Raw genomic sequence first — 23,486 nt, forward strand, 5'->3', positions numbered from 1 at the left:
ACACTCCAGTAGCTTCCCATCTCAGAGCACAAACCAAAGTTCTTACAATGACCTAGGGGCCTTCTATATCTGCCTCCCTCTCTTGATCCCCCCTGATCCCCTTTACTCCTTTCCCTTTGCTTTCTCTGCTTCAGCTTTGTGGGCCTTTCCACTGTTGCTCGAACAATGAAGTTCCTTCTTACTTCTGAGTCTTTGTACTTGCTTTTCTCTGGCTGAAATGCTTTCCCCTAAGATATTCATTCAGGGCTGTACTTAAGGTCTCCCTCTCAGTAAAGTCTCCCTTGGCTGCCCTATCTGTTCCCTGCATCTTTTCCCCAACACCATACTTCATATTCTTCTCCCCTACTTTACATTTTTTTTTCTTTAGTGCTTATCACAGAAAACACACTACATGTTTTACTTATTTATCTATTTTATCGTCTCTCTTTTTTTTTTCCTTTTCTTTTTCCAGTTTCAATTATTTTTTTTTAATTTATTTTTTATTCTTATGTTAATCCCCATACATTACATCATTAGTTTTAGATGAAGTGTTCCATGATTCATTGTTTGTGCACAACACCCAGTGCTCCATGCAGAATGTGCCCTCCTCAATACCCACCACCAGGCTAAACCCATCCTCCCACCCCCCTCCCCTCTAGAACCCTGTTTGTTTTTCAGAGTCCATCGCCTCTCATGGTTCGTCTACCCCTCCGATTTCCCCCGCTTCATTCTTCCCCTCCCGCTACCTTCTTCTTCTTCTTTTTTTTCTTAACATATATTGCATTATTTGTTTCAGAGGTACAGATCTGAGATTCAACAGTCTTGCACAATTCACAGCGCTTACCAGAGCACATACCCTCCCCAGTGTCTATCACCCAGTCACCCCATCCCTCCCACCCCACCCCCCACTCCAACAACCCTCAGTTTGATTCCTGCGTATTTTATCGTCTCTCTTTGACGAGAAAGTAAGCTCCATGAGGGCAGGATTTATTTTTTCCTGTTTTTACTGGAGGAGAGCCTAGTACATAGTAAGTATACAATATATAAATGTTGAATTCATATGGATTAAATTCATATGAATTTTATGGGTGGAGGGGTGAATGGATAGATGATTGGAAAAGAGGGATACAGCTCTTTGTCTTGGTTTGTCCTTGCAAGTTCACATATGTGTCATAGGATTGAAAGAGTTGAGAAACAATTCTCTTGTCGGATTTATGGGGAAGAGACTTCCTGTACTATTTTTTCTCTTAGCTTGGAGAGGGTTATGGTATGTGGTATCTGATTCATCCAGCAGATTAAAACCTGTCGACTTTTTGATAGGTCAATAAATTATGAAACTTCTTCCTTTCAAGGTTTATTTAAATAAAGCTTACTCTGCTAAATTAAGTACTTTGAGGGGTGCCTAGGTGGCTCAGTCGGTTAAGCATCTGCCTTCGACTCAAGGTCATGATCCCGGAGCCCTGGGATTGAGTCCTGCATCAGGCTTCCTGCTCGGGTGGGGAGGCTGCTTCTCCCTTTGCCCCTCACTCCTGCTTTTGGTGCTCTCTCTCTCTCTCAAAAATAAATAAATAAAATCTTTAAAAAAAATTAAGTACTTTGATACCTTAAGAAACTCTGAGTAAGCTCAATACGGAGGAAATGTCTTCCTTCTTTCACTCCTCTGTCTCTTCCTCCCTCCCTTCTTTCGTTCTTTCATTTATTATATACATATAGCATTGTGTTTGGTATTGTGAGTAATAATTCAAAGAATGATACCAATCCATTTCTTTCAGTCCATCCATGAAATTTAGATTATAGTTGATAGAAGAGATATATATGTGATAAAAATACAAGGCAAATGATTAATGCCAGTTGAATAGTGAAGACAGTAAGCGCTATACCAAGTAGTTTACAAGTAAAGATTGTACCGGTTAGAGAAGATCTAGAAGAGGTTACAGAGACTGGGTTGCTGGGGAAATCTGCATAACCATCTAATGTCTTCTGAGATGGATATTTGTCACATGGTTTCATTTTATTTTAATGTGTTTTGAATTCCAGAAATGTTGGACATATCACATTCAATAATTAGGATAACATTTTAGAAATAAGTGATTTTGAAGTACTGTGTCTATTAGAATATTAATACTTGCAGTTAAACATTACAGTATGAAAATGAGACATAATTACAACTAACAGTGTAATATGACTAGCAATGTAATGAATAACACATCCAATGTGACTCAGATAGGGGTATAAAAATGTGAAAATGTGGGGTATTTCTAAAGTTGCTTGCTATGTGATGTGGAAGTCTCTGGTTTAAAACAGGCTAAGTCATCTTTTGTTTGCAATAGCATTTTTTTTGAGAGGCAATGTTACAGGGTTCTGAAGACCACAGGTGCTTGAGTTAGGCTGCCTAACTTCAAATTCTGACTCCACTGTTTGTTGGCTGTAATCTTGGGCAACTTGATCTAAGTCTTTATTTTCCTCATCTGTAAAATAAGAGTAATAATAATTCCTTAAAAGATATTTATGAGGAATAAATGAAATCATTTATGTCAAAGTGTTTATCATAATGTCTAATACACAGTAAGCATTTAATAACATTAGTGATTGCTTCCATGTTAGTAGTTCTGCTTCTCTGGGTTTATTTGAATAAATCAATTTAACTGGATTTTTCTGCTTTATATGCCATTTGAATTTGGATTTCTCTATTTCTTCTTATACCACAAAAGGTAAAGTTAAGGGACTGGATGATCTTCTGTGAATTACAATCTACGAGCTGTTTTTTCTAGCTTTTGCACACATACCTATTCCGTATTATGCTGTGAGTGTTACATTACAGGGATAACTTCAGGTAGATAAATATAATTACTTAAGTCTCTTAAACAGGCACATGATTTTTTCTTTGTTTCTTTTTTGGACAGGAAATCCTTTTGTGCTATTGCTCATTCATACTTGTTCATCAAGGCCATTGAGTCCTCAAGGGCAGAATTTACCACTAAACTGAAAAATGGAAACTAAAGTACCTTTATTCTGCCAGGTATTTTTTCAAAACAGTTTCTAAAGACTCCTTCCTCTTCTTTTAAAAAAAATTAGTTTACTTTAAAAAATTATTTTACATTATCTCACATCCTTAATCAGTAAGCAGATTTGTAGAGCAATATAGATACAAGATCTTGCCTAACAACCAAGGTGACTTTTGAGGTCTTTTCATGGGCATATACTGAAACTTCTCATCCCAGCAACCTATGTAGTGTCAAGAGATCTGTGGTGTATGGTGAGAGTATTTTGGGGGGTTGGAACTGGGATAATTTTTCAGGAGAATAAAGGATTTAAACCTACATGAGAGGTTGTAGATGACATAATTAATGATGTGGGAATCTAACTAGATGGTAATATAAAAGATACCAAGTTTCTCTAGCCTTCTTATCTGTGATTCAGGGATGTTCTTATCCATTGGCCAGTATTGTGTCAAACAAAAAACCAACCTGGACTTAGGAGAGATTTTATTCAAAAGGATTATTGTGAGAGAGAAAAGGGACTATTTATTGAAATAGCAGGAGGGGGGACTATTGCAATAGGGAGAAGGCTGTGACCAGAAGATCTGCAAACATCTCAAGGGCTAGGCAAAAAGGGCTTTTTTTTCCCTTCTTAATAGACAGGAATCAACAAGGCTAGAAAGAACTGGGTATGGGGAAGTGGAATGAAAGAGTGGCATGATTGGATAAATAGATCAGAGAGTATTTTAGGGGCCTGGAGGAAGGAGAGAAGCTTAACCAAAGTTTGGCTAATAAGCATTTTGTTCTGATTAATCAGTCAGTGGGGTTAAAACAGTTTGGCTAATCATTCATGAAGCAAAGAAAGGGAATTTTGGCCTTGTCATAGGTAAACAAGGAGGGCATCTGTGAGTTTTATCTAAAGTGTATGGGGAAGGATGGTTCTTTGCAGTAAGCCATTTTCCAGAACACAAAGAGTGAGGGGATTCCTTTAATATTCACTGTTTTCTGGAAGCACAGGGCTCAGGTAGAACTCAACATTGTCAACTGAGAGTCTTAACCTTTTAAATTTACACTTTTAATGGATCTGGTGCCACCGGGTAAGACATGTATCTATACTATAATCCAAAAAAAAGAAAAAAAAGAAAGAAAAAAAAAATCAAGGCTTCTTGCTAAGTACTGAGGTGTGTGATATATATATTAACCTATTCTACCTTTTTATACCTAATGCGTTGTTGATTGTGCCCTCATAACCTGATTTTGAAGATGAATTCTTAAAAATTAAAAGAATTAACAATATTAACATATACCAGTTTGTCTTCCTTAGGCTATATAGTTTATACTTCCTACATCTTTAACATAGAGTTTCAGAGGTGGTTTCATTTTCTGTATCATCTAAGTTTCTGTTCACTATTTGACTGCTTCTGTTCATCTGGTCTTTTTTTTTTTTTTTTTTAAGATTTTATTTATTTATTTGAGACAGAGAGAATGAGAGAGAGAGAGCACATGAGAGGGGGGAGGGTCAGAGGGAGAAGCAGGCTCCCTGCCGAGCAGGGAGCCCGATGCGGGACTCGATCCAGGGACTCCAGGATCATGACCTGAGCCGAAAGCAGTCGCTTAACCAACTGAGCCACCCAGGCACCCCAACATCTGGTCTTTGATAACAGGTTTTTGTGCCTAGTTTTTAGATCTTCCTCTTTTTATTTTCCTGGTTTCTATTTTGAGTCATTCTTCTCAATATCCCTAGGAAATTTTTCATCATTCCTAATGAACACCTCGTTAAGGCAGCAAATCCGATTGCCTTTTTGAAGCAAGTTGTTAAAGATGTGTCTCTGTTGTAAGACGCATGTATGCAGACCCTAAAAGTCACTGAAATAGTTCCCTTAATTTCCATTTTATGTAGAAATAGAGGTTCTCTAAACTCCCTTGGTGATCTGCTTTATAAATTGCCTGTGTAATTTGTTCAGGGGTTAAACACTAATATACCTTTGACCCACTAGATGCATTCCAGTTGTTTTAAGCAAACAGCCAAATTTCAAAAGAGTATATTTCTAACTTCATTCCTCTTTTTCTAAACATGTTCATTGCTTCTAGGCTCTAGTTCCTTTTTTGTCGGGGGGCCTGTCTATTTAGAAGTAATATAGCTGCTGCTTATTTTTTTTTTCTCAATAGATTTTATTTTTTAGAGCTGTTTTAGATTCACAACAAAACGGAGTGGAGAGTTCCCATACACCCCCTGCCCCTGTGCATGCGCAGCCTCCTCCAGTATCAACATCCTACACCACAGTGGTACATTTGTTGCAATGAACCCACACTGGCATATCATTGTCACCCAAAGTCCATAGTTTACACTGGGATTGACTCAGAATTGTACATTCTATGAGTTTGGACAAATATATAATTACATGTTGCCATTATTATAATATATAGAAGAGTTTCATCGCCCTATGTATCTTCTGTGCTCTGCTTGTTCAACTCCTGCCATCCCCCCACTCCCCCACCCCAGCAACCACTGGTCTTTTTAGTCTCCATAGTTTTGCCTTTTCAGAATGTCATAGAGTTGGAATCATACAGCATACAGCCTTTACTTTCTTGTTGTGAAAGTTGGGCTCCTTTCACTTAGTGACATGCATTTAAGGTTCCTCCACGTCTTTTCATGGCTCGATAGCTCATTTCTTTTTTTTTTTTTTTAAAGACTTTATTTATTTATTTGAGAGAGAGAGAGAGAGCACAGGAGAGGGGGGAGGGTCAGAGGGAGAAGCAGACTCCCTGCTGAGCAGGGAGCCCGATGCGGGACTCGATCCCGGGACTCCAGGATCATGACCTGAGCTGAAGGCAGTCGCTTAACCAACTGAGCCACCCAGGCGCCCGCTCATTTCTTTTTAGTGCCAAATAGTGTTCCATTTCCTAGACGTATCACAGTTCATTTATCCATTCATCCATTGAAGGACATTTTGTTTTTTTCCAAGTTTTGACAATTATGAATAAAGCTGCTATAAACATCTGTGTGCAGATTTTTGTGTACATATAAGTTTTCAACTCCTTTGGGTAAATACCAGTAAGTGCAATTGCTGTAACATATGGTAAGAGTATGTTTAGTTTTTTAGAGACTATCAAACTGTCTTTCTAAGTGGCTGTACCATTTTGCATTCCCACCAGCAATGGCTGAGAGGTCCTCTTGCTCCACATCCTTGTCAGCATTTGGTTTTGTCAGTGGTATCTTGATAATTTAATTTGTAATTCCCTAATGACATGATGTTGAGCATCTCTTCATGTGCTTTGCCATCTATACATCTTTGGTAAGGTGTCTATTAAGATCTTTTGCCCCCCCTTTTTTTTTTTTTGAGAGAGACCAATGTGCAAGTGGGGGCAGGGGCAGAAGGAGATGGAGAGAGAATCCCAAGCAGGCTCCATGTCCAGGATGGAGTCTGTTGTGGGACTCAGTCTCATGACCTCAAGGTCATGACCTGAGCTGAAACCAAGAGTCAGATGCATAGCCAACTGAACCATCCAGGCGCCTCAGATCTTTTGCCTATTTTTAAGTTGGATTGTGCTTTTTGTTATCATTAAGAGTTCTTTGTATATTTTTTGAATATACAAAAAAAAAATATAGCCATTATCAGATATGTCTTTTGTAAATATTTACTCTCTGTCTATGGCTTGTCCTCTCATCCTCTTTAGAGTGTCTTTCGCAGAGCAGAAGTTTTTAATTTAATGAAGTAAGCTTAAAGATGCTTTAAGAACTAGATTCAACAATTGTTAGATACATTCATGAATGCTGGGCATTTTATAGCTGTATAATGCACTGAAGATAGTTGGTGACATTTAGAATATGTACCTAATCTGAACTAATGCACTAATAATTAAATCCTTTACAACAAAATTCTGTTTGGTAGCATCATTTTAGAAAAAATATTAATCTACAATGAGTGATTTGACCCAGAATGTCATATTTAATTTATATGTGCAAAGAGAACATAGTTGACTATGGATCTTGGTTGCTCCCCAGGGAGAAGAAAATACCAATTTATCAGATAATGGCTGTAATTCATTTGCAGCCAACTTGCCATCAAGACATATTGACAACAAGAAAGACGTCAAGTTTTCTAAAACAACGCAGAAGAGAATGTCGCATGAAATTAGGGGTTTGAGACTAGAATACAAAAAAATGTAAGTTAAACTTTGAACTTATTTAGTTGAATTATACTTCTGTAAGTTTGAGAGAACCAAAAATGTAGCTCATAAGTTCTCCTCTAAAATATATAGGATCATGAATATTTGTGGCCATTCTTTCAGGAGTGTAGTTTTAATTCCTAGATAGCAATTCTTTTCATTTTTTTCTCACTTCTCTCACAACTTTGTGGAAGCCTATGAGCCATCATAGATTTCCAGTTATAGGAGAGCAGTTATCCATATGTCTGTAAGTTTATCTTTTTTTTTGACAAAGTAATATATTTAAATGTACAATATGACGATTTAACATATGTTTGCATTGGGAAATGATTACCACGTTTTACTTATTTCACATATTTACCTTATTTACTTATTTATTTTTGGTGAGAACATTTAAGTTCTATTCTCTTAGTAAATTTCAATTATACAATACAATATTATCAACTATAGTCATCATGTTATATATTAGACCCACAGACCTTATTTATCTTTTAGCTGAAGTTTTGTACCCTTTTACCAGCCTCTCCCTATTCCTTTTTTTTTAAAGAATTTTTTATTTATTCATTTGAGACAGAGAGATACAGAGAGAGAGCAGGAGCAGTGGGGAGAGGCAGAGGAAGAGGGAGAAGCAGACTCCTTGCTAAGCAGGGAGTCTGACATGTGGCTCCATCCCAGGACCTGGAGATCATGAGCTGAGCCAAAGGCAGACGCTTAACCATCTGAGCCACTTAGGCCCCCTCCCTATTCTTATTTACTGTACCTGCAGCCCCTGGAAACCATGATTCTACTCTGTTTCTATGAATTTGGCTTTAAAAAAAAAAAGATTTTACTTATTCATTTGAGAGAAAGAGCGTGAGGGAGAGAGCACGAGCCAGGGAGAGGGCCAGCAAGAGAGGGAGAAGCAGGCTCCCTGCTGAGTAGGGAGCCAGATGTGGGACTCTGATACCTGGACTTGATCCCAGGACCCTGGGATCATGACCTGAGCCGAAGGCAGATGCTTAACTGACTGAGCCACCCAGGTGCCCCTGAATTTGGCTTTTAATAGATTCCACATATAACTGAGATCATCCAGTATTTGCCTTTCTCTGTCTGACTTATTTTACTTCACATAACACCCTCAAGGTCCATCCATGTTGTCACAAATGGCAGGATTTCCTTCTTTCTCATGGCTGGATAGATTCCTCTGTGTGTGTGTGTGTGTGTGTGTGTATGATATATCACATCTTTAACCATTTATCTGTTGATGGACAGATTGTTTCCATATTTTGCCTATTATGAATAATGCTGCAATGAACATGGGGGTACAGATACCTCTTTGAGACCTGTTTTCATTGCCTTTGGATATATACCCAGAAGTGGAATTGCTGGATCATATGGTAGTTATATTTTAAATTTTTTGAGGAAACTCAACAATTTTCCATAGTTGCTGCACCAATTTACATTCCCACCAGCAGTAAACAAGTACTTCCTTTTCTCCACATTCTTGCCAATACTTGTTTCTTGTCTTCTTGAAAATAGCCAATCTAAAAGGTGTAAAGTGATATCTCATTGTGGTTTTGATTTGCATTTCCTTGATGAGGAGCGATGTTGAATACCTTTTCATGTACCCGTTGGCCATTTGTATATCTTTTTTGGAAAAGTGTCTAGTCAAGTCCTTTTTTAAAGTGGATTATTTGTTTATTTGCTGTTGAGTTGCATGAATTCCTTGTATATTTTGAACATTAATTTATCAGATATATGGGTTTGCAAATATTTTCTCCCATTCCATAGGTGGCCTTTTCATTTTGCTGATGGTTTCCTTTGCAGTGCAGAAACTTTTTTAGTTTGATGTAGTCCCATTTGTTTATTTTTGCTTTTGTTGCCTTTGCTTTTGGTATCAAATCCAAAAAATTATTGCCAAGACCCATGTCAAAGAGCTTACTGCCTATGTTCTAGAAGTGTTACTCTTTCTTTCTCAAGATTGCTTTGGCTCTTTGAGGTCTTCTGTTGTTCTATACAAAGTTTAGGATTATTTTTTCTATTTCTGTGAAAAATGCCACTGGAATTTGGATAAGAATTGCATTGATTCTATAGATCACTTTGGATAGTATGGACATTTAAACAATATTAATTCTTCCAAGATACAAACACAGAATATCCTGCCACTTATTTATGTCTTATTCAGTTTTTTTTAATTAATGTTTTATGGTTTTCAGTGTACAGATCTTTCACCTCCTTGGTTAAATCTATTCCTAAATATTTTATTTTTTGATGCTATTGTAAATGGGATTATTTTCTTAATTTCTCTTTCTGATGGCTTGTTGTTAGTTTATAGAAATTTCTGCAACTGATTTTGTATATTGATTTTGTATCTGCAACTTTACTGTATTTATTTATTAGTTCTAACAGTTTTTTGATAGTCTTTAGGGTTTTCTGTAAAAAAGATCATACCATTTGGAAACAGTTTAACTTCTTCCTTTCCATTTGAATTCCTTTTATTTCTTTTTCTTGCCTAATTGCTCTGGCTAGGATTTCAATACTATTTTGAACAAAAGTGGTGAGAGTGGGCACCCTTCTCTTGTTCCTGACCTTAGAGGGAAAGCTTTCAGTTTTTGACTGTTTAGTATGATGCTAGCTCTGGCTTGTCATATATATCCTTTATTGTGTTGATGTATATTCCTTCTACACCCCTTTGCTGAGATCTCTTATCATGAAAGAACACTGAATTTTATCTAATGTTTTTTCTGCATCTTTTGAGATGATCATATTATTTTTATCCTTCATTTTGTTAATGTGGTTATGTTTGGAAAAACCTCAGTTCTCCTATGTTTCTCCTTTACTGTCATACTACAACCATATACATAACACTTCTGAAACCAAATGTGTGGGTTTTTCCCACACCAAGTCATTCTGTGACACCAGTTGAATGTCCTACAATTTAACTCAATTCTAATGCTATCTACCTAGAGATAGCATCAGATCCCACAGGTTAATGGCTCAGTCCCATGATACTGTCCCCCCACCCTGCCTTTATATGCCAATCTCAAGTAGTAAGTTCCCAGGTTCTCCACAACTTCTGTTTGATTTAGATACAAATCAGAGGTTCCCATGACCCCTCCTTTGGTTTAATTAATTGCTAGAACATCTCACAGAACTCAGGTAAACACTCATGTTTACCAGTTTATTAAAGGTTATGAGAGAGTATACAGATGAATAACCAGATGAAGATATACACAAGGTGAGATTTGGGAGGATCCCAAGCATAAGAACTTCTGTCCGCATGGAGTTGGGGTGTGTCACCCTCCCAGTTTGTGGATGTGTTCACCAACCTAGAATCTCTCCAGAGAGGGGAGAAGGGCTGGAAATGGAATTAATAATTCATCATGCCTACATGAGGAAGCCTCCATAAAAATCTCAGTAGTATGGGGTTCAGAGATCTTCCTGGTTGGTGTAAACATCCATATACCAGGAGGGTGATGCACTCTAACTCCGTAAGAACAGAAGCTCCTATGCTGAGATCCTCCCAGACTTTGCCCTATGTATCTCTTCATTCGGCTTTATCTGTATCTTCTATGACTTTTAAAATAAATTGGTAAACATAAGTAACTATTTTTCTGAGTCCTGTGAGCTCTTCTGGCAAATTAATCAAATCCAAGGAGGGGCTTGTAGGAACCTCTGATTTATAGCTGATCAGTCAGAATCATAGGTACAACCTGCTGTGATTGGCACAAGTGGGTTGGGGGCAGTCTTGTGGGACTGAGCCCTTAACCTGTGGAATCTGACAGTATATTCAGGTAGATAGTGTCAGAATGGAGTTAATTTGTAGGACACCTAGCTAGTGTGGCAGAGAATTGCTTCATGGGGGGGTGGGAACCTCACACATCTGGTGTCAGATGTGTTGTGACTATGGTAGTAGTGTGAGAGTAAAGGAGAAACACAGAGGAATGGGTTTTTCCCTATATTGTGGTGTATCACATTTACTGATTGGCCTATGTTGAACCATATTTGCATCCCAGAAATAAATCCCACTAGATCATTAATGTACTGTTCGTTTGGTTTGCCAATATTTTGTTGAGAATTTTTGCATCTATGTTTATCAGGGATACTGGGCTCTAATTTTCTTTTCTTGTAGTGTCCTTGTCTGGCTTTGCTATGCTGAGGCTAATGCTGGCCTCATAAAATGAGTTTGGAAGTGTTCTCTCCTGTTCAATTTTTGGGAAGAGTTTGAGAAGATTTGGCATTAATTCTTTAAATATTTAGTAGAATTCACCAGTGAAGCCATCCTAGACTCTTCTTTGTTGGGAGGTTTCCGATTACTGATTCAATCTCCTTACTAATAATTAGTCTTTTCAGATTTTCTATTTCTTCATGATTCAGTTTTATATGTTTCTAGAAATTTAGAAATTTATATATTTCTTCTAGGTTATCTAATTTGTTGGCATATAATTATTCATAGTTTCTTACGTTCTTTAGTATTTCTGTTATCAATTGAATGTCTCCTCTTTATTTCTTATTTTATTTATTTGAGTCTTCTCTTTTTTTCTTAGTCTAGTAAGATTTGTTAATTTTGGTTATCTTTTCAAAAAACAAGCTCTTAGCTTCTTTGATCTTTTCTACTGTCTTTTTAGTCTATGTTTCACTTGTTTCTGCTCTAATCTTTTTTATTTCCTTTCTTCTGTTAACTCTGGGCTTAATTCTTTTTCTTTCTTCCAATTCCTTGAAGTATAAAATTAGGCTGTTTATTCAAGATCTTTCTTTTTTCCTTATATAGGCATTTATCTCTATAAATGTTTCTCTTAGAACAGTTTTTGCTGCATCCAGTAAGTTTTGGTATGTTGTGTTTTCATTTACTTTGTCTCCAGATGTTTTTTATTTCTCTTTTGATTTTCTCCTTGACCCATTGGTTGTTCAGGAACATGTTGTTTAATCTCTATATATGTGATTTTTCCAGTTTTTTTCTTGTGATTAACTTCTTGTTTTATACCTTTGTGGTCAGAAAAGATGCTTGATATGATTTCAATCTTCTTAAGGTTTTAAAGACTTGTTTTGTGATGATCTACCCTAGAGAATGTTGCATATATGCTTGAGAAGAATGTGTATTCTGCTGCTGTTGGATAGAATGTTCTCTATATGTCTGTCTCTATAGGTCCCTCTGGTCGATGGTGTAGTTGGAATCCAATGTTTCCCTTTGTCTTTCTGTCTAGTTTATCTATCCATTGTTGAAAGTGGGGTATTGAAATGTCTCTTGCTATTGCTGCATTGTTGTCTATTTCTCTCTTCAGATCTATTATTATTTGTTTTATATATTTAGGTGCTCATATGTTGGATGCATAAATATTACAATTGCTATATCCTTTTGATTAACTCATCCCTTTATCATTATATAATGACTCTTGTCTCTTGTTACAATTTTTGGCTTAAAAACATGTACTGAAGGGGTGCCTGGGTGGCTCAGTTGGTTAAGCATCTGCCTTCGGCTCAGGTCATTATCCCCGGGTCCTGGGATCCAGCCCCATGTCGGGCTCCCTGCTCATTGGGGAAACTGCTTCTCCCTCTCCTCCCCACTCGTGCTGTCTCTCGCTATCTCTCTCTCTCAAATAAATAAATAAATAAAATCTTTTAATTAAAAAAGTATTGAAATTTCTTTTGTCTAATATAAATATAGCTACCCCTGCCCTCTTTTGGTTTCCATTTGCATGGAATATCTTTTCCTATCCCTTCACTTTCAGTCTATACTTGTCCTTAAAGCTGAAATGATCCTCGGGTGCCTGGGTGGCTCAGTTGGTTAGGCGACTGCCTTCGGCTCAGGTCATGATCCTGGAGTCCCAGGATCGAGCCCCACATCAGGCTCCCTGTTTAGCAGGGAGTCTGCTTCTCCCTCTGACCCTCTCCCTCTCATGCTCTCTCTCTCTCTCAAATAAATAAATAAAATCTTAAAAAAAAAAACAAACCTGAAGTGATCCTCTTGGAGGCAGCATATATTTGGGTCTTTTTTTTTTTTTTTTTTCTTTAATCTGTTTAGTCACTCCATGTCTTTTGATTGGAGAATTTAGTCCATTTATATTTAAGATAATTATTAATAGGTATGGACTTACTATTGTCATTTTGATTGTTTTCTGGCTGTTTTATAGTCTCTCTGTTCCTTTCTCTTACTCTCTCCGTTTGTGATTTGATGATTTTCTCTAGTGATATACTTAAAATTTTTTAATTTTTATTTTTAAGTAATCTCTACACCCAATGTGGGCCTTGAACTTACAACCCTGATATCAAAAGTCACATGCTCCACCAGCTGAGCCAGCCAGGTGCCCCTCTAGTGATACACTTTGATTCCTTTTTTTTTTTTTTTTAATCTTTTGAGTATTTACTATAGGTTTTTGCTTTGTGGTTACCATAAGGCTTATATAAAACATCTTATAGTTATAAGTTTATTTTAAGCTGATAACAACTTAACTTCAAAGGTTTATAAAAGTTCAACATGTTTACACCTCCCTCTCATTTTGTTTTTGATGTCACAATTTACATCTTTTTATATTGTGTATCCATTAACAGATTATTGTGGTTATAGTTTTTTTTTTTTAGTGCTTTTAAAATTTTTTAACTTTTTTATTAACATATAAATGTATTATTTGTTTCAGGGATACAGGTCTGTGATTCATCAGTCTTACATAATTCACAGCACTCACATAGCACATACCCTCCCCAATGTCCATCACCCAGCCACCCCATCCCTCCCACCCCCCTCTACTCCAGCAACCCTCAGTTTGTTTCCTGAGATTAAGAGTCACTTATGGTTTGTCTTCCTCTCTGGTTTCATCTTGTTTCATTTTTCCCTCCCTTCCCCTATGATCCTCTGTCTTGTTTCTCAAATTCCTCATATCAGTGAGATCATATGATAATTGTCTTTCTCTGATTGACTTATTTCACTTAGCATAATACCCTCTAGTTCCATCCATGTTGTTGCAAATGGCAAGATTTCATTTTTTTTGATGGCTGCATATATTTCATTGTATATATATACCACATCTTCTTTATCCATTTGTCTGTTGATTGGACATCTTGGCTCTTTCCATAGTTTGGCTGGTTATAGTTATTTTTAATATACTTTTGTCTTTTAACCTTTATTTGAGAGTTCTATATGATTTACCTACCACCATTACTATAATAGAGTGTCCTGAATTTAAGTATATATTTACCTCTGTCAGTGAGATTTATACTTTCATTTGTTTTCATGTTACTAATTAGCATCCTTTCATTTTAGCTTGAAGAACTCCCATTAACATTTCTTATAAGGCCAATCTAGTGTGATGAACTCCTTTTACCTTTTTTTTGTCTGTAAAACTCTGTCTTTCCCGAAGGACAACTTTGTGGGGTAGAGTATTCTTGGTTGGCAGTTTTTTCCCCCTAGCACTTTGTTTTTGTTTTTCAAAGATTTTATTTATTTATTTGACAGAGAGAGAGAGAGACAGCGAGAGAGGGAACATAAGCAGGGGGAGTGGGAGAGGGAGAGGCAGGCTTCCCGCTGAGCAGGGTGCCCAATGTGGGGCTCGATCCCAGAACCCCGGGATCATGACCTGAGCTGAAGGCAGACGCCTAATGACTGAGCCACCCAGGTGCCTCTCCCTAGCACTTTGAATATGTCATACCACTCTCTTCTGGCCTGCAGGTTTCTGTTGACGAATCTGCTGATAGTCTTATGGGGATTCTCACTATTCCTTTGTGTTAGATGACAGAAGGCAAGGAAGGAATGGGAGGTGGTATAAGTGTTCCTTTACTTTCTTTCATTAGCATTGTATAAAATAGGTTAACACCTGGGGACACACAATGCCCTCGAGGAAGTGAAGGTCTGGGAAAGGAAATGTATAGATGAGCCTGGAGCATCTGGTGTTACAGAAATAAGGAAACTAACAAAGACTCCTACCAGGGATGCATCAAAAGGACTCAAGAGCCTACTTGAAGAGACTCCCACTATACATGTGATAATTAGGGTATCAATAAGGATAATAATTACAAGGATGAATTTAATGTATATAAATCCAAGTGTACAAAATGATATAAAAATTATTTTGTCACTATTGGAGGTTACAAGTGAGCCAAGTCAGTGTTATGAAAAGTGGCAAATAAGGAAAAGAATAAAGTAATTATCCTGCCTTTCTGTATGAACTATACCACTGAGTAACCAAATAGTTCCTAAGAGGAAGTTTTTCTTTAAAGAAATATTCTAGCTGGGGTGCCTGGGTGGCTCAGTCGTTAAGCATCTGCCTTTGGCTCAGGTCATGATCCCAGGGTCCTGGGATCAAGCCCCACATCGGGCTCCCTGCTCAACAGGAAGCCTGCTTCTCCCTTTCCCACTCCCCCTGCTTGTGTTCCCTCTCTCGCTGTGTCTCTCTGTCAAATAATAAACAAAATCTTTAAAAAAAAAAAAATTCTAGCTAATGAGTGAAGAAGGAATGATGATAGATTTAGGTATAAATATTTTATAGTCCCTGATGATTTGCTGAGTCTAGTTATTATGTATAAATATAGCAGCTAATACCACAGTTAGAGAACCACTTGTACATTATATGCCTCCCAGTGGGAAGCACCGGCATCTATATAGTGGTTTTGCCGAAAAAAACAAACAAAAAATGTTAATCCGATTAAGTCTTTAAAATCCTACAACCAGGGATGCCTGGGTGGCTTAGTCAGTTAAGCGTCTGCCTTTGGCTCTGGTCATGATCCCACATGGGTCTCCTTCCTCAGTGGGGAGCCTGCTTCTCCCTCTGCCTGCCGCTCCCCCTGCCTGTGCTCTCTCTCTCTCTCTCTGACAACTAAATAAATAAAATCTTGAAAAAAAATCCTACAACCATGGTAATACAATTAGCAAAATCCAGACTGGAAAATCTATAAGACGAATTGCCTGAGAATAATGATGATGATGATGATGATCATGATGATGATCATGATGATAAAAGACATGGTAGGAGAACCTATAGATAAATGGAGATTTAAAAGACACATCAACAGGGGCACCTGGGTGGTTCAGTCAGTTAAGCATCTGTCTTTGGCTCAGGTCATGATCCCAGGGTCCTGGGATCGAGCCCCATATTGGGCTCCCTGCTCAGCAGGAAGCCTGCTTCTCCCTCTCCCACTCCCCCTGCTTATGTTCCCTCTCTCGCTGTCTCTCTCTTTCTGTCAAATAAATAAAAGCTTAAAAAAAAAAAAGACACATCAACAAACTGTAATGGGGACCTTATTGAATCCTGATGCAAAGTGTTAAAAAATGTTGACATTTATGAAACAGTTGGAAATTTGAACACTGACTATGTTTGATAATATTAAGAAATTATTATTAATTTTTTGGGTATCATAATTGTGTTTCAAATATATTTTTAAAAGAAAAAACACCTTGTAGAAATTCATACTAAAATCTTTACACATGAAATAATATAACGTTGGAATTTGCTTCAAAATAATAAGAAATGGAATTAGGGATAGGGATATGGATGAAATAGGATTGCCCATTATTGAAGCTGGGTGATGGGTACATGGGAAGATCATCAATTACTCTACTTTTGTATATGTTTGAAAATTCTGCAAATAAAAGATGAAAAAACAAAAAGTAAGGAAAAAAGCAATTCAGGAATTATTCCAATTTTCTGTGCAATTTAGGAATGAAACAACAATATTCCTGTGTGGAGAAGAAAAATCCTCTGATTTTTCAGGAGAAAAAAAGATCAAGAGAAAGAAAAGTTTTCAAGGACAATTGCATACTAAAAGAACTGAGGTAAATAATGATCTGAAAATATTTATTTTACTTTTGAGTGTTGTTTTTAGCTTTCAAACATTCCATCACATTTTAGTTCAAGTATTGAAATGTCACAGTCTTAAATATTTCCTCTTCCTCTTCTTCCCTCTCCCCCTCCTCCCCCTTTCCTCCTTTTCTTCTTCCTTTCCTTTTTTTTTTTTTTAATATAACAAGGAACCCTTTCAGAAGAATATGACATTTTCCCCCTTTTCCTCCATTAGATCTTTATTTTTATTACTGTGCTCTCTGTTAATACTTCTGCTGTTATAACAATGACCCTAGGCATTCCTTGGCTGTGGCAGCATAAATTCAGTCTTGGCCTCCATCTTGCTCCGTATATGGTCTTCTTACCTGTGTCTGTATCTCAGGTCTCCTTCTACTTCTATAAGCACATCATTGTAGATCTCATCTTGAGATCCTTGACTTTGTTCCATCTGCAAAGACCTTTTACCAAATAAAGTCACATATATAGGTTCCAAGAATTAGGATATGGACATATCTTTTTGTGGGGCTGTCATTCAACCTATTACACTCACTATATGATGTACTTAGATACACTCTCTTTTGTCTGGATAATTTCTCCCATCTGTTTTCTAGTTTTTCTTTCTCTAGCTGAATCTAATCTGCAGTTTAACCTGTCTATTGAGATTTTAATTTCATTGCTTATATTTTTTACTTCTAGTGAGGGAGGGAACACAAGCAGGGGGAGTGGGAGAGGGAGAAGGAGGCTTCCAGAGGAACAGGGAGCCCGATGCGGGGCTCGATCCCGGGACCCTGGGATCACAACCCGAGCCAAAGGCAGACGCTTAACTGACTGAGCCACCCAGGCACCCCTAGTCCTCATTTTCTAAAGTGACGCTTTTCTATCTACCTAGCTACTTGCCACTTTTGAATCATGTTTATACATACATGTCAGGTGGATCGTTTTCTCAATCATAAGGATAATTTAAAACGTAACTACCTGTGTTTTTTTTTTTTTTTTAAGATTTTTGTGTACTTATTTATGTGTGAGAGAGAGAGTAGAAGCAGGGGGAGCAGCAGACAGAGTGAGAAGCAGGCTTCCCGCTGAGCAGGGAGCCCTATGCAGGACTCGATCCCAAGACCCCTGGGATCGTGACCTGAGCCGAAGGCAGCCGCTTAACTGGCTGAACCACCCAGGTGTCCCACTACCTGTTTTATTTGAATAACTGTTTTGCTTCTTTACATTATTTTGCTCATATAGTCAAAGCCTGTATATATAGCCAGAATCTGGTGGTCTTGTCTTCACTGTACCATAGATTTGCCCTGCTTTGTAAAATCCATTATTATAAATTGACACAATATTAATATTAATTAGGAGATGATTTAGTTGCATATTTAGAAAAATGTGGCTTTGCAAAAAAAATTTTATAGTTTATTTCAAATTTTAGTATATGTAAACTAATTTCCTTACGAAAAGCAATTTTACATCAGTGAGGAGCCTAGATATGATATGAGGAGCCTATCTTATAACAGGTTTATTGTCCAATAATGCTGGTTTATCAACGTGATCTCAGTCACCAACGTTCTTGTATTTGGCTCTAGATTGCCTCTTCCTCAGTGAAGCTGTTGAAGGAGAAGATGACTAGGGAAGAAAACTCTTTATTCAAGTTGCCGAATCAGTACAGTGTTCATAAGACTTTATCACCCTTTTGTACATCTTCCTCAATTATTCGGTATTTAAGTCATCGTATTTTTTACCCTAAATGTTGCATTCAGACTTGGGTTTTTCTTTTTGGAATCATCTATCCTTTCCACATAAGTATGCAAAGTAGTTTGTGCAAAGTAAGACTCTGCTCTTAGGAAGGATGGTGTAGAGCTGAGCCCACTGTATATGGAAATGAAAGACTTAGAATTGAGTATTTATTGACCTCACATGCTAGCTTAGGCTCTTGTACAATTCACTTTATATCTCTGGGCCTCAGTCTCCACATCTGTACAAGAATCTTGTACTAGATGGACTCTGGAGATTTCTTCTAACACTAACATTTTATGATTTCAGTTATTTATGTGTTATGGGATTAGATAAATCATCTTTTCAAATTGTTTTACTGACAGGTTGTGGAACCTGGGATTCTTTGCTGTTTAAAGATATTCTTGTTTTTCCTTCCTATAATAACTTTCTAAAAATTTGCTGTGACTTGAATTAAGGGTAGCAATAATTGGACCACAGCCAAAGGATTGTGGGTCACGGCCACTACTTACTGACTAGGATAAATTCTGCTCCATAGAGCAGAAAGAAGCAAGGTGGGAGTTCTGGGGTAAAGAATATATAATTCACTATCACTTGGACAGTTCTTTAAGAAAGGTTTTTGTGGAGTAAGACACTGGAGAATCTCAATCCATTGATAGGTTTGTTTTTATTTTTGTTTTTGTTTTTAAATTTAATTTAATTTAATTATGTTATGTTAGTCACCATACAATACATCATTAGTTTTTGATGTAGTGGATAGGTTTGTTAATATTTTAATGGAAAAATGGCATAAATATTGTGTGTGTGTGTGTGTGCGTGTGTGTGTGTGGTGTTTTGTTTTGTTTTTGTGCTGCTTTCTAATGTGGCTGTTTCTTTGACAGGAAAAGGGAAATGATTTCTAGCCTCTACAAGACATTATATAATCAAGTACCTCAAGGAGACTTATACTCACAAGAATTAAGTGGTAATAATAAGTTCTAGAATTTCTTTTTTTTTTTTTTTTGTTGAAGATTTTTATTTATTTATTCATGAGAGACAGAGAGAGAGAGAGAGAGAGAGGCAGAGGGAGAAGCAGGCTCCCAAGGAGCAGGGAGCCCGATGTGGGACTCGATCCCAGGACCCTGGGATCATGACCTGAGCCGAAGGCAGACGCTTAACCATCTGAGCCACCCAGGCGCCCAAGTTCTAGAATTTCTTGAATTAATTTCCTGATTGTGTGCTTTATTAAGAATTGTTTCAGTGGTTAGTATCTCTTTACTCCTAATGGCATATAATATCAACTAATATTACATGATATGGCAAATGCCGTGAGCAAGGCATAAGTAAACTAAACTAAGTATTCATGAATATCTTCTTGTTGTATTGATGATAGGCAAAATAATAATATATGTGCTTATTCTAGTTCAAATTTTTTGGGAAAAAAGTCTGGATATTACACCCAATGAATATATTAGTAAGCACTGGAGTCACTGATTTTACTGGGATTTAGTTCTTGGTATCTTAATATTAAGAATCATAGTACCCTTCACTTCTTGACACTGAGTTCTCCCAAATCTTGGGCCTCTCCTCTATATTTATAGAGTCATTTGGCATATTTTTCCACTTACCTTAACTCTGGTCATCATATTAGACATTTTTTTTAAGTAATCTCTATGCCCAATTTGGGGCTCAAACTCACAACCTCAAGATGTTGCATGTTCTAGTAACTGAGCCAGGCAGGAGCCCTTATACTAGGCATCTTTTGTCCCCCAGTTTTATTGGGATATAATTAAGATGTAGCCCTGTATACGTTTAAGGTGTGCAGCATAATGACTTGACTTACATACATTGTGAAATGATTACCACAGTAAGTTTAGTTAATATCTGTCATCTCATGTAAATACGGAAAAAAAGGAAAACATTTTTCCTTGTGGGGAGAACTCTTAGGATTGTAAACAACATCCATGGCCTTCCCTTTGGTCTCATTGGAGAAAATGCCCTTTCATGAGACTAATCCCTTCACTCTTGATTTTCTTTCCTGCAGTTTTCTTCTGCTTCCTCAGGGACTATGTAAAATTTTTTAAAGATATATTTATTTATTTGAGAGAGAGAGAGCAGGGGGAGGGGCAAAGGGAAAGGGAGAGAGAGAATCTCAAGCAGATTCCCTGCTGAGCATGGAGCCAATGCAGGGCTATGTCTCACAACCCTGAGATCATGAACTGAGCAGAAACCAAGAGTCAGACACTTAACTGACTGAGCCACCTAGGTGCCCCAGGACTATGTCAACTTTATACTCTGCTTTTCAAAGAAGCTTCTTCAGAGTTGTTTTCCTTAATTATTTATTTACTTCCCATAACACTGAAACCTGGTTTCCATCTCCAATACTCTATTAAAACTCCTATTATTAAAATCATTATTATCAATATTTTAGTCTTTCTCTGGTATTTAGCCCTGTCATCCAGCACCTGTTTTTCTGAAAATTACATGTTGTATCCACTGAACTAAATTCAACTCAGCAGACATTTTTTGAGGATCTATCCTGAATTAGACACTGGCACTTGAAGAATGAAAAATCTTGCCCCCTAAAAGTTGACAGTTTAGTGAGGAATATTAACATGCAAACAGTCACAATACCAAGAGCTTTGACTTAGATACATACCAAGTGGTATGGGAGCATGGAAGAAGGATTTAACATTCCTAGGTAAAGTTGTGGAAGCCTTAACGATGTGAATTTTGCATGACTTTCTCACAGTTTCTGAGAGTCCTTTAGAACAGATTTAGAGGCCATTCACCCTTGACAGACCTAAATAAGTCACAAGATCCATTTTAAAGCAAAGGATTAGAACACAAAGATTTGATCCTCTTTCTTCTTTTAGTGATTATTGTTGTTTTTCCTTGAGAGAGGGTGTATCAGGGATAAGGATAATTATTCATTTGAATTAACTGTTTTGGTGTGTGTGTTTAGCACTTCAGAAGGCCTGTAAAATTTTCAGCAAAATTCAAAGTGGTAAGATTTATGTGAATGATCTGCCAATGATCCATCATACCTTGAAGATTTCTATAAGTGATTCAGAAATGCGAAAGGCACTAAAGACTATTGATATTGATGGTAAGTTTTATGTTTTCATTATTAGTTTAAGGTCTGCAAACATAGATATAAGTTATATGTTGGTTAGATTAATTGCAAATTATAGGAAAGCTAAGCATTATAATATGTTATAAAAACTGTTTTTTTGCACATTTATGATAATGATATTAAAAATTGGGCCTCAGGTACATAATTGGATTGTTAATTACTGGATTGGATTATGACATACTTTCATCAACATTTGGTATTTTTAGACTTTTGATTTTTGCTAATTACATGGGATAGGGAAAGTTTCTTAAGGCAAAAATGTTTGAGTATAAAAACAGATTAATATAAAATTATTATAAAAATTAATATAAAATTAAGAACTTTTATTTATCAAGACACCTTAAAGTAAAAAGACAAGTTACAAACTTGGAAATATTTGCAATTCACAGAACTGGCGAAGAATTAATTTACAGAATGTGTAAAGAACTCATACAAATCAGTAATAATAGAATAGAAAAATGGGTAAGACACATGGACAAGTATTACACATAAAAGAAAATATGTATAGCCAATAATCATATAAAAATATGTTCCATCATCAGTAGCCAAGGAAATGTAAATAAAAATCCTAATAATTTCATTTGAAATCACTTAGAAAATAATTATTCTTTTGTAGTCGGTGTCCAATACTTTAATCAAAGAAGTAGATAATAGGGAACTGATTACATTTATAGACCATTCCAAGCTTGTTAAGGAGGAGAGACAAGTTTAGAATAAAAATGGCATAGATAAGTTGAAGGGGTGGCCAGAAATAAAATAAATTCAGTACACATAAATGCAAAGTAATACTCTAAGGTTGAAAGCATCAAGCTGCTCAAATATAAGATGTGGATTTATTATTATAGAAGATTTGTAGATGGAAAATCCTAGGATAGGTATGGACCACCAATAGAATGTTACTAAGCAATCTAATAGTATTGAATTGACAAGTTGCAATACTGTGTAGGTATCCATCTGTCCATCTATCCAAGTCATCCCAACATTTTTTGAGTGTCTAATGTAGACAGCTTTCAGAGGGTATAAAAATAAAATGATAAAAATAAATAAAACTTTTAGAAAGGTTAAGAAGCAGCTCTATTCTTTCTGACATGTTTATTTCTCCGTATGTTAATTTTCTTGATGATTTTTTTGAGATTTATATTAAAATAATTATTCAAAGTGGAAATAACTTCATTCTCTGGAAGCACAGGAGAATATAAAGAAGAAAATAAAACTTATGTGTAATCCCACTACATAGAGCTGAACTTTGGTATTTTTGCGTGTATTTTTCTAGGATTTTTCTAAGCATATGAGTGTGTGTGTAAATGTGGTATATACACATGCATGAACACATAATTTAAAAAAATATATATGGACTTATATGCATACAGTTTTGTTACCTTTTTCTGTTAACATTATATGTTAGTCAACTTTCCATGTAAGTATAGATCTAAGTATAGCTCCCTTTTAAATGACTGTGAGTTATTCTGTGGGACAGATCAAAAAATGAAAACAAATTGTTTTGAAAAATAACCTATATAACAAAAAATCTATATAAATATAAATTATTTCTAATATTCTTATAGTTACAAGCAGTGTTTTCTTTCCCATCAGACAAAAGATAGCTAAAGTTGAAATTGCTAGGTCAAAGAATGTGAAATTTTTAAGGTTTTTAGGTAATATTGTTATTAGAAATCCAAAGCAATAAAACTGTAGAACTTTAGGTATTCAAGACATTAGATGTAGCTTCTTCCAATTACCTGGATTTACCATTGGGGAAACTGAAGGATA

At 36.5% G+C, this 23,486-nt stretch overlaps 1 protein-coding gene across 2 annotated transcripts in view; it reads left to right on the top strand.

Moving 5' to 3' along the window:
* The first annotated feature begins 684 nt into the window (after positions 1 to 684).
* EFCAB13 (EF-hand calcium binding domain 13) overlaps positions 685 to 23,486 on the top strand; it is a 98,510-nt gene continuing 75,708 nt past the window's right edge. The window contains exons 1-5 of one of the 2 annotated variants that reach the window (XM_064582292.1): positions 685 to 2,998; positions 6,964 to 7,124; positions 16,755 to 16,869; positions 18,454 to 18,584; positions 19,483 to 19,628. In XM_064582292.1, coding sequence (XP_064438362.1) covers positions 2,969 to 2,998; positions 6,964 to 7,124; positions 16,755 to 16,869; positions 18,454 to 18,584; positions 19,483 to 19,582 — 537 coding nt within the window. In that variant the 5' untranslated portion in view covers positions 685 to 2,968 and the 3' untranslated portion in view covers positions 19,583 to 19,628. Of the gene's footprint in view, positions 2,999 to 6,963; positions 7,125 to 16,754; positions 16,870 to 18,453; positions 18,585 to 19,482; positions 19,629 to 21,545; positions 21,690 to 23,486 lie in introns of those variants that run through there. The other variant, XM_064582291.1, reaches the window with a different exon arrangement.

The sequence above is a fragment of the Mirounga angustirostris genome, unplaced genomic scaffold, assembly GCF_029215605.1.
Source record: "Mirounga angustirostris isolate CCGP_5_RB_7025 unplaced genomic scaffold, mMirAng1.0.hap1 SCAF_17, whole genome shotgun sequence".
Lineage (NCBI taxonomy): Eukaryota > Metazoa > Chordata > Mammalia > Carnivora > Phocidae > Mirounga > Mirounga angustirostris.